We start from the raw sequence: 16,434 nt of genomic DNA on the forward strand, positions 1-16,434 counted from the left end.
TCTGTCCAGTCACGAATTCCATTTGGTTTTATGCTATTTGTACTTATAACAATGATAGTGAATTAAATCATAATCTGGTAATAGTAAACTGACATGTAGCAAGGTAATATGCTGGAAAGACAAGACAAGGCCACCAAGGAACATTGAATCAACAATGAATAGTTCTACTCTGTTGGTGTTCTGTGTTTGAAAAGTGCCTGGCACAACAGGGTCCTGGTCCCTGTCTAGGGCCCCTCGGCACTACAGTAATACATAAATACAAACAAACAGCACTGACTTCTGATAGAACCATTAACTCTGGGGGGAGGGATAGCTCTGTGGTTTGAGCCTTGGCCTGCTAAACCCAGGGTTGCGAGTTCAATCCTTGAGGGGGCCATTTAGGGATTGGGGCAAAAATTTGGGGATTGGTCCTGCTTTGAGCAGGGGGTTGGACTAGATGACCTCCTGAGGTCCCTTCCAACCCTGATATTCTATGATTCTATGAATCCTCTATGCCCAGAAACCCACACGTTCCTTTCTTTAAAAAGTCTGAGTTCCTTGCTTTAAAATTGTCACATGGTCCCCAAAGGGCCGAACTATAAACCAGAATGCTTGCAGGGATTGGAGAGCATGCATTAGCTACTGGGGAGGCTTAGGAGTATTAACACTGGTCTCAGGGCCCTGTGTTCATGATGGGTTCTGCAGCCAAATGAGGGATGCCAGACACGGAGTCTGCACCCTGATAGTGTGCCTGGGTGGCCAGGACTAGAGAATGTCTGGATGCTGCTCAAACCTAGTTGGCTTGGAAGTATATGGGATCCAAAAGTTGGATCCAATACAATACCGGTGATAGTCCACTTGGGGGACTCAGCCAGAGCTTTAACAACTTGCACAAGGCCACAAGGGAAGTCTGAATGCATCAGTTCCTTCTCCAGACGGTACATTTATGCCTCCTTCAAATTCTTCATTTTATGTAAGAGGAGTTCTTATTAGGCATGATCATGTCAAAATGCCACATCAAGTCTAAATATCTCTTCTTCCACACTACTGATTACTTCACCTAGTTCTGAATACTTGAACCAACCAGATTCAGGGTTGGTCTACACTGGCAAGTTTTGTCAATGAAACTAATGTTGACAAGGGAAAAAAAACCTGACAAAAGCAAAGTCACCAAAGTGTGTCTACATTTGCTCCCGCGGTCGACAGATTGCGTCCACATTCGGGGCACCTTTGTCGACAGTGAGAGCGATGGACTCTGCATATGTATCCCACAGTGCCTGGCAACAACATCTGTCACTAGGCATTGTGGGAATACGAAAACGGAGCACAGCGCATCCTGGGATGTGTAAAATGTACCGTCATGCACCACTTTGTCCGCCACACCTCCAATGGTTTCTGGCTTTCTTTTGCGCAGTTTTTCCAACTGTCATTCTTTTGTAGTGCACGCCAGCATCTGCAGTGAGAGGATAGATCCCGCACTTCTCTCTTATGTGCTGTTAGCTGTCATGAGGACATCACGCATGGCAGCACAGTTACTCGCAGAGTTACTCACAAAGTTAGCAGAGGATGAATCGCAGGCACCCAAGTGTGATATGGACAGCAGCAACTTATCAGTGCTTTGTGCATTCACAGAGCAGCTGCATACAGTACCTTGCAGTGTGTACGCTATCACTGTTTTGTCGCCAAAAGCCATTTTTATCACCAAAAGCCATTTTTTGGCAACAAACCTTGCAAGTGTAGACAAGCCCTCAGTATTTTTTTTATTTTAAGATTGAATTCTCATGCCCATCAGATGTTTATTAGATTATAAAACACTGAGTAATTTTCTGTGCAAAGGAAGTTTTAAATAAAGGAGATAATTTCATTACAGCATTCTTCCTTAGCACCAATCTTCAAATGAATAAATGCTTAAGTGGTAGTGCAGGCACACAAATCCTTTTATGTTTTAGCAGGAATGAAACTATCACCCTATCTTCAAAGAATTAAAAGAATCCCTTTTCAGCAAGCAAATTTAAAGTAGTTATGCTTTAAAGCCTCTGAAGGAAAAGTTGTAGACAACTCATTAAAAGTGCTAATTTTGTGCAACTCTTAGCATGAGGTGTCAGTTTTTGGAAGAAGAGGTGGGAAGAATGATCATTTTCAGCTATGTGACCCCCCCCATCTGTCTAGAACTCTCCCTTTATCCCTCCAAATCATCCATTTTTAAATTCCACCATAAGCCTCAGTTTTCACTTTATTAGCTCTGATCCTCACTGAATACTTATTTGTGATAAACTGCATGAGCTATACTTTGTGTTAAAAGGAGCTATTAATGGAGTAATGCCATTTTAAGTTACTTCAGAGAGATTCAAGCAGCACAGACTTCTTGAAATTTACAACAGAAGTTTTGCTTGCAGACCCCCTTTCTGAGGATCTGATCTCTCTGCTTTGTGCTCAGAAGTTTCTATCTTCCATCAAGAGATAGTGACAAGTGGCTGATACGGAAATGGTTTCTAACATAGATCAGGGGGTGGTCCTCATAATGCAATAAGCCATTTTGCTCCTCTACACACTATGCATCTCCTTCATTTGACATTAGCGTCTGCCAACCCACACTGAGACAAGAATTTAAAACCTACTCTTGAACATGCATTTCTTCTACAGAAACTTAAAATGTTCTAAATAAGTCATATTTTAACTTACTCTTACAAACAGAAAACATTAAAACACCTGAAATAAACAAAAAACCTCTAGTTTTCAGTTTGCTTTGTGCCTTTGACAGCACAGCACATTTAGTCCATTTTGCGGTCTGGCACACTAGAATCTGATGGCTTGTGCAATGCCCTGAGGAAGCACACCACCACATTCTTCTCCAGGCCTTGAAAAAAAGGTGGTTAACAGGAGGAGCGGCAAAGCCAATCTGAGTTTGGGGACAGGTAAGTGTCTCTTTTCCCAGACTCTTACACAACTTGGGGAGGAGGACTGGCACAGCCCCCTTTCAACTCTGGACACTTCAAGGGTGCCTGGAAGTAATTCATGGGGCAGTCCATGGGTCCCCTTCATCTTCACCATTCAGAACCTTCCACAGGCTCAGATAGAACCCTGGCTGCTTTAAGCTCTTTTGCAGGACATGGGAAAAGCAGAAGAGGCTATGTGCCAGGAAAACAAAGGTAAGTGACCCCTCCACCCCACACCCCTTTGTGGGACTGTGGAAAATAAAATAGCAGTGGCATAGGCCAACCTCCTTGAAAGGGGGTGGGACAAGGTGAAGTACAACTGTAGCAGAAAGCAGCTCTATTCTGTGCCCAAGAGCCCCTCCAAGTAATCAGGTTGCTCAGAGTGCCACTGAACTGCACCAGGATCAGAACTGGTCTGCAGACAGATACTAATGCAAGTACACAGATGTGGCCAGTGCTCCCATACATGCTTTCCTGATGCAGTGCTCATCATGCTCCCCTTTCTGTGTGAGCGCATGCCCGGGATTTTAAAACCAGAGGCTGTAGTGTAAACATACCCACAAAAACATTATGTACATCAGACTGGCAAATCCCACTCACCTGCTCAGTACTGAGCAACATAAATCACTTCCTAGACCAGCATTTCTCAAATGCAGCCACCACAGGCTTTTCTTGTGGCCACAGCCTCCTCAGTGGTGATTGAGGACAGGGGCTTGGTGGGGAGCACCTTGTGTTTCTATTCTGTTTAGGTCCAGTAAAGAATACAGACAACTGTACATTATTTTTATGATTGAGTCTGCATAAAGCCCTACATAAATAAATTATACTGATTTGGACATGTATATGTGCATATTTATTTGTTTTTCCTAACGTATTTTAGGAAAAAGCATCAGAGCTGCCACCAGCAAGAGTTGGTGGCCACACTCTGAGGCCACCAAAGTTTTTGTTGTGAGAACCCCGGGACACAGTGTTTTCTCTGCAGCTCTTCTCAAATGGGAGCACAAGATCAGATCAGGGAATTTAATGCAGGTTTTCCACATGAACACAGAGCAATGTATACACCTTTTCTAATAAGAACTAACAGTTTTATTTAAAATTTTTGATGTTGGTAGCCAGCCCCTGAACTATCAGTGCTATGAGCCATTTTTCACCAGTGGATTAACAAAAAATATGTAAAACTTGCAAAATCTAAGTTTCCTGAATTCCTGATAGCAGGTGTCCCCATTTTCTGCTCCTGTTTGCCCCCATCCAACACTTATGCACCGAGACACATAAATGAGGGTGGTAAAATAAAGATGGCATTCATCTGTTTATTTGGAAGCAACATGGTCCAGTGGATGGGGCACAGATTGAGGAATTAGATCCAAGTTTTATTCTCCACCACTGATTTACAGTATGGTCTTGAATAAGGTTTTAACCTTAACCTTGTGCGCCTCAGTTCCACATCACTAAGGGGATAATACTCATCTACTTCACTAGTGCTTTGAGACCTACAGAAAAAAATGCTATATAAAGAAAGTTACTGGTAAGTAACCTAACAACACTCAAAGAAACTCTGCCCATTTCAATTTTTGGGCTGGGACCAACGGAAGACGCCGAAGCAGTGGCACTTTCTGTGCACTTTTATAACCTCAGCTCCTAATGTCTGGTGTCAAGAGACGGCACCTATGGCGGCATTGTCAAAGGAGGGTGCGGCTTTCCACTAGGTTGGGAACCTCAGCAACAGAAGGTGGTGCAACAAACAACTGGGAGTATTTAGAGGCCCCTCTGAGAAGAATCTATTGTCTTTTTATGTTCCCCTAGGTACACATCACTGAAATGCCCCAAAAATCCACCATTTTGCAGTATCGCAACCAGAAGAAATGGACTATTATGTCCCAGTTCAAACATGGAGCTAGATCACAAGAGGTGGTTGGGTTTATTTTTTTTTCATGCATATAACAGCACTGTGAAAGGTTTAATACATATTTCATACCCTAAAAATATCTATAGATGTTGGTTTCACTAGTGATTCAATTCACTCTGGCTCTTGAGAAAAACTGTGTGACTACATTTGACTGAGGAACAAATTCATAAAAATAAGCGAGTGCACATATGTCCATAAACTGTTCATATGTGGATGTATCTAAAACACATTGCAAGGAATTCCGTGACAAAGTTGTCCAGCTGTACATTCATTATCCAATTTATGCAAGTACATTTATATTGATTTTTAACGGGAAAAGAAATAAGCAATTATCCCTCTTCAGTCATTACAGATCAACTTCAGTTCTTCCACTCTGATCAGCAACAGACATCCCCTATGATCGACAGACTCCCTTCTCTCATGTACTATGTTTTCTCCTCCTTCCAGTCTCTCTTCTGCTTACATTCATCTCTCCACTGGAGAGGGTACAATGTTTCCTGGCACTTGAACTGTTGTCCCATGTATTGTTTTGTCCAAGTTAGCCTCTAAGCTTCAGAACAGAGACCTTATTCTTTCCACATAACCTTATACATTTTTGTGATGTGCTAAGATTTAGCCATGGGTATTTTTAGTAAAACAAAAATTCACAGCCTGTGACCTGTTCATACTTTTACTATAAATACTTCTGACTAAATCTTAGCTGCTCCTGGAGCCCCGCTGCTTGCGCGTGGGGGGGGGGGGGGGGGGAGACAGGAGCTGACCGCTGGCCCCTTCTCCAACAGCAGGAGCTGACTGTTCCCGGCCACCTGCTGCACCAAGGCCCCCCAGGACCACTACTCCACAGGCCTCCAGGCCAGCCCCCGGGTGGGGCCAGCCACACCGGGCCACTGCTGCTTGGCCAGCCCCCAGGGCCAACTGCTCAGGTGGTCTTGGGATCAGCCACACCAGCTGCTGCAGCTACGGAAGTCATGGAGGTCTCAGAAAGCCACGGAATCTGTGACTTCTGTGAGCTCCGTGACAGACTCTCAACCTTAGCTATGTATGCTTATGGCACTCTAACCAAGTTTAAAATTGCACTGATAGCAGGCTCTAATATCACAAACCAGAGCATACAAACATCTGCCTACCTGTTCTCTAACAGTCTATATAATCATGTTGTGTTTCACTTTGATACCTAGGTGAGCACTGTCAGTCTTACATCACTTCAGTAAGAGACACGTCAGCATTGTGGGACAGCCAGTATACTAGCCAACAACTAGGCTTATTCACCTCTTGCTCTTTACCTCCTTCCTGGATTTTGAGACTTAATTCCTGTCTAACCCTGCAACCAACCTGTTTGAGAATAAATCCAATAATATCAATGGACTTTGAGGGATGTTTATCCATCCCTTCAAGCTCTTTTGATTCTATCTTTATACTTGCCTGTAAAAAGATAGGTGGAAAAGTTGATTAAAATTGGCTTTCAGAGTTTTCTGGAGTTGCACTACACTCAAATTTGTAGTTACCTCCTTATTTTATAGATCACTTTTGAGACCATTACCACTACTTGGAGTAATTTATTTTCTTGTTGACCTTTGTTCACAACAATCTTAAAAGTAATTTCTGTCACAGTTCTCTTGCTGGATGCCCAAGAACAGATAACCCAGTATGTTTAACAAAAAAGATGCATTTGCCTATTATAAAATACAAGTTGAAGGCAAGGAATTAAATACAAAACCAGATAGTTTACCCTTTAAAACAGCCTCGGGAACATCACAATAAGCAAGAAGAGTGCCTCTTTTATAGTATCATTCCTTCAAACCAGTTACCTGCATGTTTAGTTGTTTTCTGATACACTGTCCTTTCATTTTAGCTGAGACTACCAGAGCAATGAAAGTAATATAAACAGAAATAACTGCCTTCCCCAGTGTTGGTTGTAATTGTATTTCATAGGGCTTTTTCCAAAATGTCTTGGAAACCCACACTTGCTCTTGGTGAGGTCAGAGACTGGAATAGTCCAACCATCACAGGTAATCTATAAAGCAATAAGAACTAAAATCTTAAATTAAAGCAAGATTTAACAGGAAGCTAATGAGAAACTGTATTCTATTCTTGTATATCTACTGGTTCCTGTGCACACCTCAAGGCATAAAGGTCGTAAACATTTGACGTTGGTCAGGATGCATCCTCTTCATTTAGGTTTATAAATATATGAAATAAAAGCATCTCAAATTATCACTTTATCCTGTGTTTAATTTAAGAGAGGGACAAGTCACTTTCACGCCAATAATACTCTGAGTGGCCTTTCAAATATTTGTACACCACTCATTAGAAATTGCAGAAACACTATTTCATAGCAATTTTAACCACTTGCACTTGATTCACATTGTTTTAAATGTTTTTCTAAATGGGTAGGCAGAACAACAACAATGGCTTGGGCCCTATGTCATTCTATTCTTGCATTCACACTGTAACAAAAAGGAATATGTGTTTTCATCTCATTCTACAAACATTTACTAAAACACCTTAAGTTTATTTGTTATGGAAAATATTCCTCTACAGAGGGGACATAGATGCTGATACAGATGTTAAAGTCTAGGTGCTCATAAGGGACTCCGTGATAGACTGCAGTGGAAATCAGTTTTTACTTTATCTTCTTAAAGCATACTCCTTAGCTCAGCCTTCTGCATATTGTACTGAAAACTAAAATGGATTGTCACTCTGGTTTTAAGAGTGAAAAGCCAAGGTTAAGCAATCAGCACTTCATTTTAAAACCACATGATGATGAAAAGTAAGTCTACACAATAATTTATTCTTAAAGTCCAACATTATTATAGTTTCCAGATTACATGTAGTTGACACCAATTCAAGTTGTCACATGCAAACATTCGGACACAAAGCTATCTGAGGAACACTAGTCTTTTTGACGTTCAGATGAGTGCACTAGAAATGTGGCAGAATCAGTGCATTCAGCACACTAACTATAAACAAGCACAATACCCTTAACAACTGAAAGTACACAATGAAGCAAAAAAAAAAAAAAAAAAAAATGCATAGAAAAACTGGTGGACTACTATTTGTACAATACTCCAACTGGCTTTTTTCATAGCCACAACAACTTTTTGGCTTATGTAGAACACAAACTATGACGTGATTTGGAGTTCATTACTTAATCACGACCAAGTCACTTACACAGACTAGGAGTGTATCTACACACAGGAATTTTCAACTGCACTTGGACATTACCAAACACCATTCCCTCCCTCTCCATATAACCAATATGGAGTGCTGTTGTCCTATTATTGTGGAGAAGTGTCAACTGAGTTTACCACCTCTTTTAACAATATACAATCAATTACTCCCAATATTGTTTTGTCAAAAAAATAGATGTTGAAAGCAGCAGGCTCTCCCCACAATGCCAGCTCAGGGGAAATCAGTGAGAAGCAGTGCTTGACACTCAACTATGTTTGACAATTCTTGTGTAGATCCAGCCCACAGTTCAACTGACAAGAGCCTGAGAAATTCACTCACCAGTGGGAAGCTTAAGGCATTGATTTCTGAAGAACTGAAGCTCTCATTTTGAGAAAGAGTCAGTTCCTAGCCATGCTGGTTGTGCAATGTTGTCTTTCTGAGTCAGCAGACATTTCCAGTGCTTCTGCTGCTGCTTATATAGCTTTGCCAAGCTGCAGCAAAGTAACATAAATAAGAGTGACAGTATGGCAGCTGCCCACAATGTTCTGAAGAATAACTGAAATTCACCAACAATCATGTCAGTTTCATGCAACTGCTGTTTGGAAAAAAAATAAGAAGAGACCCAGGTACTGGATCTAATCAAACTTGAGAAGGACTCAAAATAAAAGCCACAGCTGAGGCTTGGGGATGAATACAGTAAAGAGACATCTTCTCTCCCTCATACACCACTTGTTGCAACAGTCAAAAGAGACAGCTCCTTCTCCCTTCCAGCAGCAAGATAAATAGAATGTCTAAACTGTACAACACCTACTAGCCAAAGACAAAAGATGAATCCTTTAAATGGGTTCTACAGACAGCATCCTCCTTAAAAACTAAGGCTGGTAAGGCCCTAGGCTTGTCATCAAGGCAGATATTGCTTGCAAATCCTCCCACCTTCATCTTTCTAATAGCCAGAGGTAAACAAGAGTTAGGGTATGTCTACAATGCAAATGAAGGTATGACTATAGTACAGGTACCATACCCGTATTAGTTTTAATCTAGCTAGCATGGGTAACAATGACAATGTAGACATGACAGGTTTCAGAGTAGCAGCCGTGTTAGTCTGTATCCGTAAAAAGAAGAGTACTTGTGGCACCTTAGAGACTAACAAATTTATTAGAGCATAAGCGTTCATAAGCTACAGCTCACTTCATCGGATGTATACAGTGGAAAATATAGTGGGGAGATTTCATATACACAGAGAACATGAAACAATGGGTGTTACCATACAGACTGTAACAAGAGTGATCAGGAAAGGTGAGCTATTACCAGCAGGAGGGGGGAGTGGGGAAATGGACCTTTTGTAGTTATAATCAAGGTGGGCCATTTCCAGCAGTTTACAAGAACAGTATAACTGCTGGAAATGGCCCACCTTGATTATCACTACAAAAGGTCCATTCCCCCCCCCCCCCACTCCTGCTGGTAATAGCTCACCTTTCCTGATCACTCTTGTTACAGTCTGTATGGTAACACCCATTGTTTCATGTTCTCTGTGTATATGAAATCTCCCCACTATATTTTCCACTGTATGCATCCGACGAAGTGAGCTGTAGCTCACGAAAGCTTATGCTCAAATAAATTTGTTAGTCTCTAAGGTGCCACAAGTACTCCTTTTCTTTTTAATATAGACACGGTGGGCTTCAGCACAGGCTAGCAACCGGAGTATGTACCCAGACTCCCTAGAGGGTTTGCTCTCTGGTTACTTCTCCATACTGAAGCCTTGTGTCACCTCATCTACACTGCTATTTTAACACTGGCATACTTGCTTGTGCTAGAATCATGCCTTCACTTTGCAGTACAGACATGCCCTTAGGAGCAGAGGCTTATTTGTTCAGCATTCCTTTCATCAGTAAGGCTTCCCTTTAATTGGAAAAAAAAAAAAAGAATAATTTAAAATACTGTTAAAAAAACACACATGGCTTTAATTTATTTCAAACACTAAACAGACACAGTAAATCCCCAATTTTCCTGCTACAAGACACACAAACATTCATGATAAAAGACCAGTAACGTCACCTATTTGTATTATGTGAGTATTACTGATTACATCTTATCTCATATACAGCAACTGTACAAAGGGCTAGGGAAATTCAATACTCTATCTCACAGTCAAAAACACCCTATTTTTCTGCAGCTCATACTGTCAGAATGCAAAATCCTGAACTTCTCTCTCCTGCTAAGGATGGAGAACAACAGGGGAATACCTCTATAAAAACAGACAAGGGACTTAAGGGAACCACACACCTCTATTAGGCTGTGGAAGAGCAGCCTCCCAAAGGATGCAGAGAAAGCCCTATCCACCTGGGACATTTAAAGGTCACCTGCAAAAGGGGGGGGGGGACAAAACTCTGTGCTTGTGCCCTTTTCACTCCATGAGGTGTAAAAGCAGCAGGAGAGGGCTGTCTCCTTGCTGCACCTCGCCGCCCACCCCCCACGAGTATTTTGCGTTACAAAGTCAGGTCAGCAGCCCGGAAAGGCTCCAGGAAAGCAGCGAACGGAGGATTTCGCAAGCGCGCGGCCGCTGAGCAGCGCACAGCTGGAGCTCTCGGACAGACGGTTTGAAGCGCTGGAGTTTTTGCTTCTTTACATGACACCCAACCGACTCCAGCCACTAACGGTTCTCAGGGAAAGTCTCGGACAAGGGCTCAGCAGCCCCCGACGCTTCAGTTCCAGGGCACGAGGCCGCCCCGCGCCGCCCCCCAACATGGCACGGCAGGGACGGGGCCACGGGCAGGGGTCTGCCCAGCCGCAAAGCACCCAGTGGGGAAGGGGTTTCGCGCTCGCCCCGACTCGCTCACCACCACCCCGCCCCGGGAAAGGTCCGCTCCATTCCCCCCCCCCACCCCCCAGATTCCCCGACGGCGGCGGGGGCGCGGGGCACCTGGGATCCCTCCCCCAGCCCGGGCAGAGCGGCGGGCAGTGGCCCGCGGCCAGGCCCGGCGGGGGGCGGCTCACCGGCGTGCTGGTCCCGGGGCCACAGGTAGTAGGTGGCGGGGATGACGATGAGCCCCACGAAGCTGGTGAGGAAGTAGAAGAAGGTGTTGCCGCTGTCGTCGTACTGGAACTGCTGCCCCGCCATGGCCGCTCATCCACGCCGCCCTCCCCCCGCCGCCGGGGCACGCACGGCCGGTCCGCACCGCGCTGGCTCACGCGAGCCGAGCCAGCATCCGGGATCCGGCGAGAATGAAGGCCGCCCCGCCCCGCTCAAGCACCACAGCAAGACGTGTCACTGTGCAGCCACCATAGCCATTGTGACGTCAGACGCTGCGCCTGGATTGGCTGATCCATTTCCCCCGCCCGCTGACAGCGGCGGCTGCTGTAACATCGTAAGCGGGGAGGGCGCGCGCGTGGAATAATGGCTTGGGTAGGAGGGCTGTTGAAGAAGGGAGAAAGGCTGTATGGCGCGCGCAAGCCTCGGGGGTGGGTTCGGGAGGGGACGCGTCTGTGACTGGATCCCTAAGCCCACAGGGAGCGAGGGACGCGTGCGCGTGCGGAGCGTGTCTGTAGCTGGGAGCCGAAAAGGCGCGTTGTTGATTGGCTGAGGCCAGGTGTGGGGGAGGGCCTGTCTCTGGCCAGGCCCGGGGCGCGAGCGGGAGGTGGTTCTGGCTCTGGCCGGGCCCAGGGTGGGGTCTGTGGTTGGGTCGGGAGGCGCTGGTGGCCTGTGTTGGGGTGAGCCCCAGTGCACGGGGCTGTGTCTGGCTAGGCTCAAGGTTTGGGGTTCTGCACAGGCCCAGGCCAGGCCACTATGACTTACCAGCAAGAGCCACAGATAGCGGGTAGCGAGGACAGCGAGTGAGTCAGGAGAAGATCTTGCCCTGTCCTGGCTGCTCTTCTTCCCCCTACCTGCCGCCTTCCCGTTCCCGGGATGGATCACGCAGTGTTTTTGTTTGGGGGGAGGGGGATGTTTTTCATGATTTCTAGAATCAAACTCACAAAGTTTTTCCTTTGTTAAAAATGTCTCTCCTCTCTAGTGACACTGAAGCTGGAAGGTGCCCTCAGTCAAAAGCCCATTATTTCCCTATGCCTAGGGCCTTACCAAATTTTGTAGCCATGAAAAACACATCACGGACCATGAAATCTGGTTTCCCCCTATGAAATGTGGTCTTTTGTGTGCTTTTACCCTACACTATACAGATTTCACAGGGGAGATCAGCGTTTCTTCAATTGGGGGACCTCACCCAAAAGGGATTTGCAGGGACGTTGCAGTATTGTCACCCTCACTTCTGCGCTGCCTTCAGAGCCAGGTGGCCAGAGAGCAGTTGCTGTTGGCCAGGCACCCAGCTCTGAAGGCGGTGCCCCACCAGCAGCAGCGCAGAAGGGTGGCAATACCATACTGTGCCACCCTTACTTCTGCGCTGCCTTCAGAGCTGGGTGGCCAGAGTGTGGTGGCTTTTGACTGAGGGCCCAGCTCTGCAGGCAACAGTGCAGAAGTAAGGGAGGCAATACCATACCATGAGGGCTCTGCCCTCAGAGCAAGGCTCCTGGTAAGCAGCCGCTGCTTTCCAGCTGCCCAGCTCTGAAGGCACTGCTGCCACTAGCAGCAGCACAGAAGTAAAGGTAGCAGTACCTCAACCCCCCCCTACAATAAGCTTGTGACACCCCACCCCCAACAGCTCCTTTTTGGGTCAGGACCCCTATAATTACAACATCATGAAATTTCACTTTTAAATAGCTGAAAATATGATTTTTAAAATCCTATGACTGTGAAATTGACCAAAATGGACTTGAATTTGGTAGGGCCCTACCTATGCCCTTTGCAGGAAGTAGTGAGGTATTTTTTAAATAAATTATTAATTATTATTATTATTATTATATCTTTATCTAAATAATATTTTCATTCAGGATTTTATATACAATAGCCCAGAGGTTTAACTCTGTAGAATGCGTTTCCAAATTGCAAAATACCTCTCTTTATTTGTGTCTAAATTTAAAATAGAGATTTCACAATGGTAGCAATTTGTGACTGGAGTGCCCCCATCCTTGTGTCCCTAGTTTCCGTTTGCCAGCATAGTCTTTTAGCATTTCCATAGGGACTGAGACTAGATCACTCCCAGAGAAGATGGCAACTCTCTGACTCGGGAGCTGGAGACTATGGCTGCATCCACGCCACACTCTCATTGGTGGTGGCATGTAGGGTACATGTGAAAGGGTCTGGCAGGAGGAAGCAGCGGGGAAGGGCTCCAACAGCAGAACACTATACTATTAAAATGGCAGTGTAGATGGGAGACGCTACTTAAGCGTGTAGAGAGCCATGTAGGGTACATACCCTAAGGTTCTGCATGTCTTTAGTTGCCTGAACAGTGCCTCACCATCTACACTGCTATTTATACCTGTGCTAGGGGGACATGCAGTGTCTATACTCTACACACCACTGTAAGAACTGTGCAGGGTAGGTGGGAAGCAGGAGGAAGACTGAGAATGTAAGAAAGTATATGGAAACACAAAGGGAGATGGGAAGGGAAATACAGAGGCAGGTGAGGAATAGGAGACCAGAAGAGCACAGAGAGTAACTGTAAGAAGGACAAAAAGAAAAGGAGTACTTGTGGCACCTTAGAGACTAACACATTTATTTGAGCATAAGCTTTCGTGAGCTACAGCTCACTTCATCGGATGCATGCCAGGAGACTGAATGAAGCAAGGAAGAGATGGGGAAGGGTAAATAGTTCTCTGAGCTGTTGGTAAAGGCTCATGATTGTGTTTGTGTGTTTAACATTTAATTTTTAACCTGAAAATGATCATGCTGAAATTGAGGATGGGAGGCTTCCCCTAAAGGCTTGAAGTTGGACAGAATATAAAAGGGGTTGGTGCTGTCATAATATTTAAGCCAAATCTTATGATTATGTGCAGTTTGACTCATTTTTAAGTGTTTGAATTGATGACACTGCTCATTCACATGTGACTAACCTAGAAGATTCCTCAAGAACAAACTGCTCTACCGAGCTCCACTGGTAAGGACATGTGTCACTGCCCTGCTGCTGACAGGAGCAATGATGACATCACAAATTAGGGATGACAAGAGGGGTGATGTCATAAGGGGAGGGATTTATCATTTCATTTTAGCAGCAGGAAAGGAGTGACATCACAATGGAAGCTACTGATATCACAGCATGAGGGAGAATCTTGATATGGCATGATATCTCAGGGCTTGTCTATACTGGCAATTTACAGCGCTGCAGCTTTCTTGATAAAGGGTGTGAAAAAACACCCCCCTGAGCACAGCAAGTTTCAGCACTGTAAAGCACCAGTGTAGACTGTGCATCAGCGCTGGGAGCCGCGCCCCTCGTGGAGATAGTTTTTCTAGAGCGCTGGGAGAGCTCTCTCCCAGTGCTCTGCCACAACCACGCAAGCCACGTTAAAGCGCTGCCACAGCAGCTTTAGCATTGACAGTGTAGACTAGCCCCCAGAAACAAAGGGTTGGAGGATGTTGTGGTAGAATGTCACAGCAGCAGTGAGAGGCAGTTCAGAGAAGGACGAAAGTCTCAGCTCAGGTTTCAGAATGGTAGCCGTGTTCGTCTGTATCAGAGTACTTGTGCCACAAGTACTCCTCGGTTTTTTTGCAGTCTCAGCTCAGTTGCTCCAGGGCTGGGTTCTCATACTGCAGTTTATTAAATTAAACGATGGCTTTTTTACTTTTCCTGTGATTCTTTATAATCATCCCCACCTATTCTGCAAAATTTTGCATTTAGATTTTGTCAGCCTTTGTGACATTCCTTTCCATCCCTTTTCTTTTCTGGCCTTCTTCTCAAGCTACTGGTACTCCAGGCTTTTGTGACTGGTATTCCTCTCTATCACACCCTACCCAGTGTTGACAATTCTTGCAATAATTACCATGGACTGAATACATGAGAATCTCAGCTTTCATTTGAAGGGAAAAAAATACCTTTGTAACCCTCACAGTTGTGCAGAAAAGGCTGACAATGTTACCCTAATGGAAAAGGCTCAGAAATCAGAAAGGGGGGGGTGGGTGGGAAAAAGAACTCCAGATAATTTTTAAACTCATTATTTTTAAGCCAGTCCCATGATTTAGAGCCCAGCTTGTGAATTTTTTGAACATTGGTTGTTGACAAGACTGCTTGTGTTATATAGAAGAGGCAGTGTGGGCTAGTGGATAAAACTTAGGACTCTGGAGACCTGAGTTCTAGTCCCAACGTGGTCCCTGGCCTCCTGGGTGACCAGGGGCAAGTCAGTTGTCTGCTCTGTGCTCAGTTTCCCCATCTGTAAAATAGGGATAATGTTACTAATTACCTTTGTAAAGTTCTTTGAGATACACTGTTTTTCATCAGTAGATGAGAACATTGGTTGGTTACAGTGGTGCCTGGGGCAACTGAATGGGTTGGCAGTCAGGGAAGGTTCTAGGGCAGCTGCAGCTGGCATTATGTTCTCACTTTGTTGCTACCTCCATTCTTCCTGCCAGTTTATTCTGATTGTGAAGCAGGAGAGATCAACAGGTACCATCTTTGGCAGCAGGGAAGAGAAATTCCTGCTGTCCATTTGCAGCTCTGCTGGACATGTGTCATCACAGGGATGCATGTCACAGGGCTGTGAGATGTGTCCAGTGAAATGCCCAGCACTTGCATACTGTTACTTCAGGCCTATTTAGTTGGACCCCCTGCCCTTAAAGGCTTCTTCAGACCTTTTTAGTTGGACTCCCTCCACTCTTAAATAGATTAGGTTTTTGAACAGTATCCAAGCTCTTCCTCATACATTAGTAAAGAGTCTTGATATTGCTACCACTGTCCATCTGTGTGGCTGTATGCATTCATAACCAGCAGTAGAACTCATGCTTACCCTTTGCTGAGGTCTGGTAGTGGGAAAGCAAAAGAGCCAATGCTGGCCTCTTCTCCCAGCTGCTGCCTGGCTGAAGACCAGTTAGAGCAGGCGTGGGCAAACTTTTTGGCCTGAGGGCCACATCTGGGTATGGAAATTGTATGGCGGGCCATGAATGCTCACAAAATTAGGGGTTGGAGTGTGGGGTGAGGGAGGTGGTCAGGGTTCCAGCTGGGGGTGCAGGCTCTGGGGTGGGGCTGCTGATGAGGGGTTTGAGGTACAGGAGGGTGCTCCAGGCTGGGACCGAGGGGTTCAGAGGGCGGGAGGGGGATCAGGGCTGGAGCAGGGGGATGGGGCGCGGGAGGAGGTCGGGTGTAGGCTCCGGGTGGCGCTTATCTCAAGCAGCTCCCGGAAGCAGTGGCATGTCCGTCCTCCAGCTCCTACACTGAGACACGGCACCAGCCAGGTGGCTCTGTGTGCTGCCCCATCCGCAGGCGCCACCCTTGCAGCTCCCGTTGGCTGCTGTTCCCAGCCAATAGGAGCTGCAGAGCCGGCACTTGCAGTGGGGGCAGTTGTGCGGAGCCCCCTGGCTGCCCCTATGCGTAGGAGCTGGAGTGGGGACATGCTGCTGCTTCC

General features: G+C 45.6%; 1 protein-coding gene and 1 long non-coding RNA gene across 2 annotated transcripts in view; one reads left to right on the forward strand and one right to left on the reverse strand.

The window, feature by feature from the left end:
- SEC63 (SEC63 homolog, protein translocation regulator) overlaps positions 1–11,233 on the reverse strand; it is a 100,368-nt gene extending 89,135 nt beyond the window's left edge. Inside the window, exon 1 of the mRNA XM_074948198.1 lies at positions 10,987–11,233. Within this exon, the coding sequence (XP_074804299.1) occupies positions 10,987–11,110 (124 nt within the window). The 5' untranslated portion in view covers positions 11,111–11,233. The remainder of the gene's footprint in view (positions 1–10,986) is intronic.
- Positions 11,234–11,312: 79 nt separating this feature from the next.
- LOC141983939 (uncharacterized) overlaps positions 11,313–16,434 on the forward strand; it is a 28,848-nt gene continuing 23,726 nt past the window's right edge. The window contains exon 1 of the long non-coding RNA XR_012638584.1: positions 11,313–11,357. This is a non-coding gene — a long non-coding RNA (uncharacterized LOC141983939). The remainder of the gene's footprint in view (positions 11,358–16,434) is intronic.

This window comes from Natator depressus, chromosome 3 (assembly GCF_965152275.1).
Source record: "Natator depressus isolate rNatDep1 chromosome 3, rNatDep2.hap1, whole genome shotgun sequence".
NCBI classification, from domain to species: Eukaryota; Metazoa; Chordata; order Testudines; family Cheloniidae; genus Natator; species Natator depressus.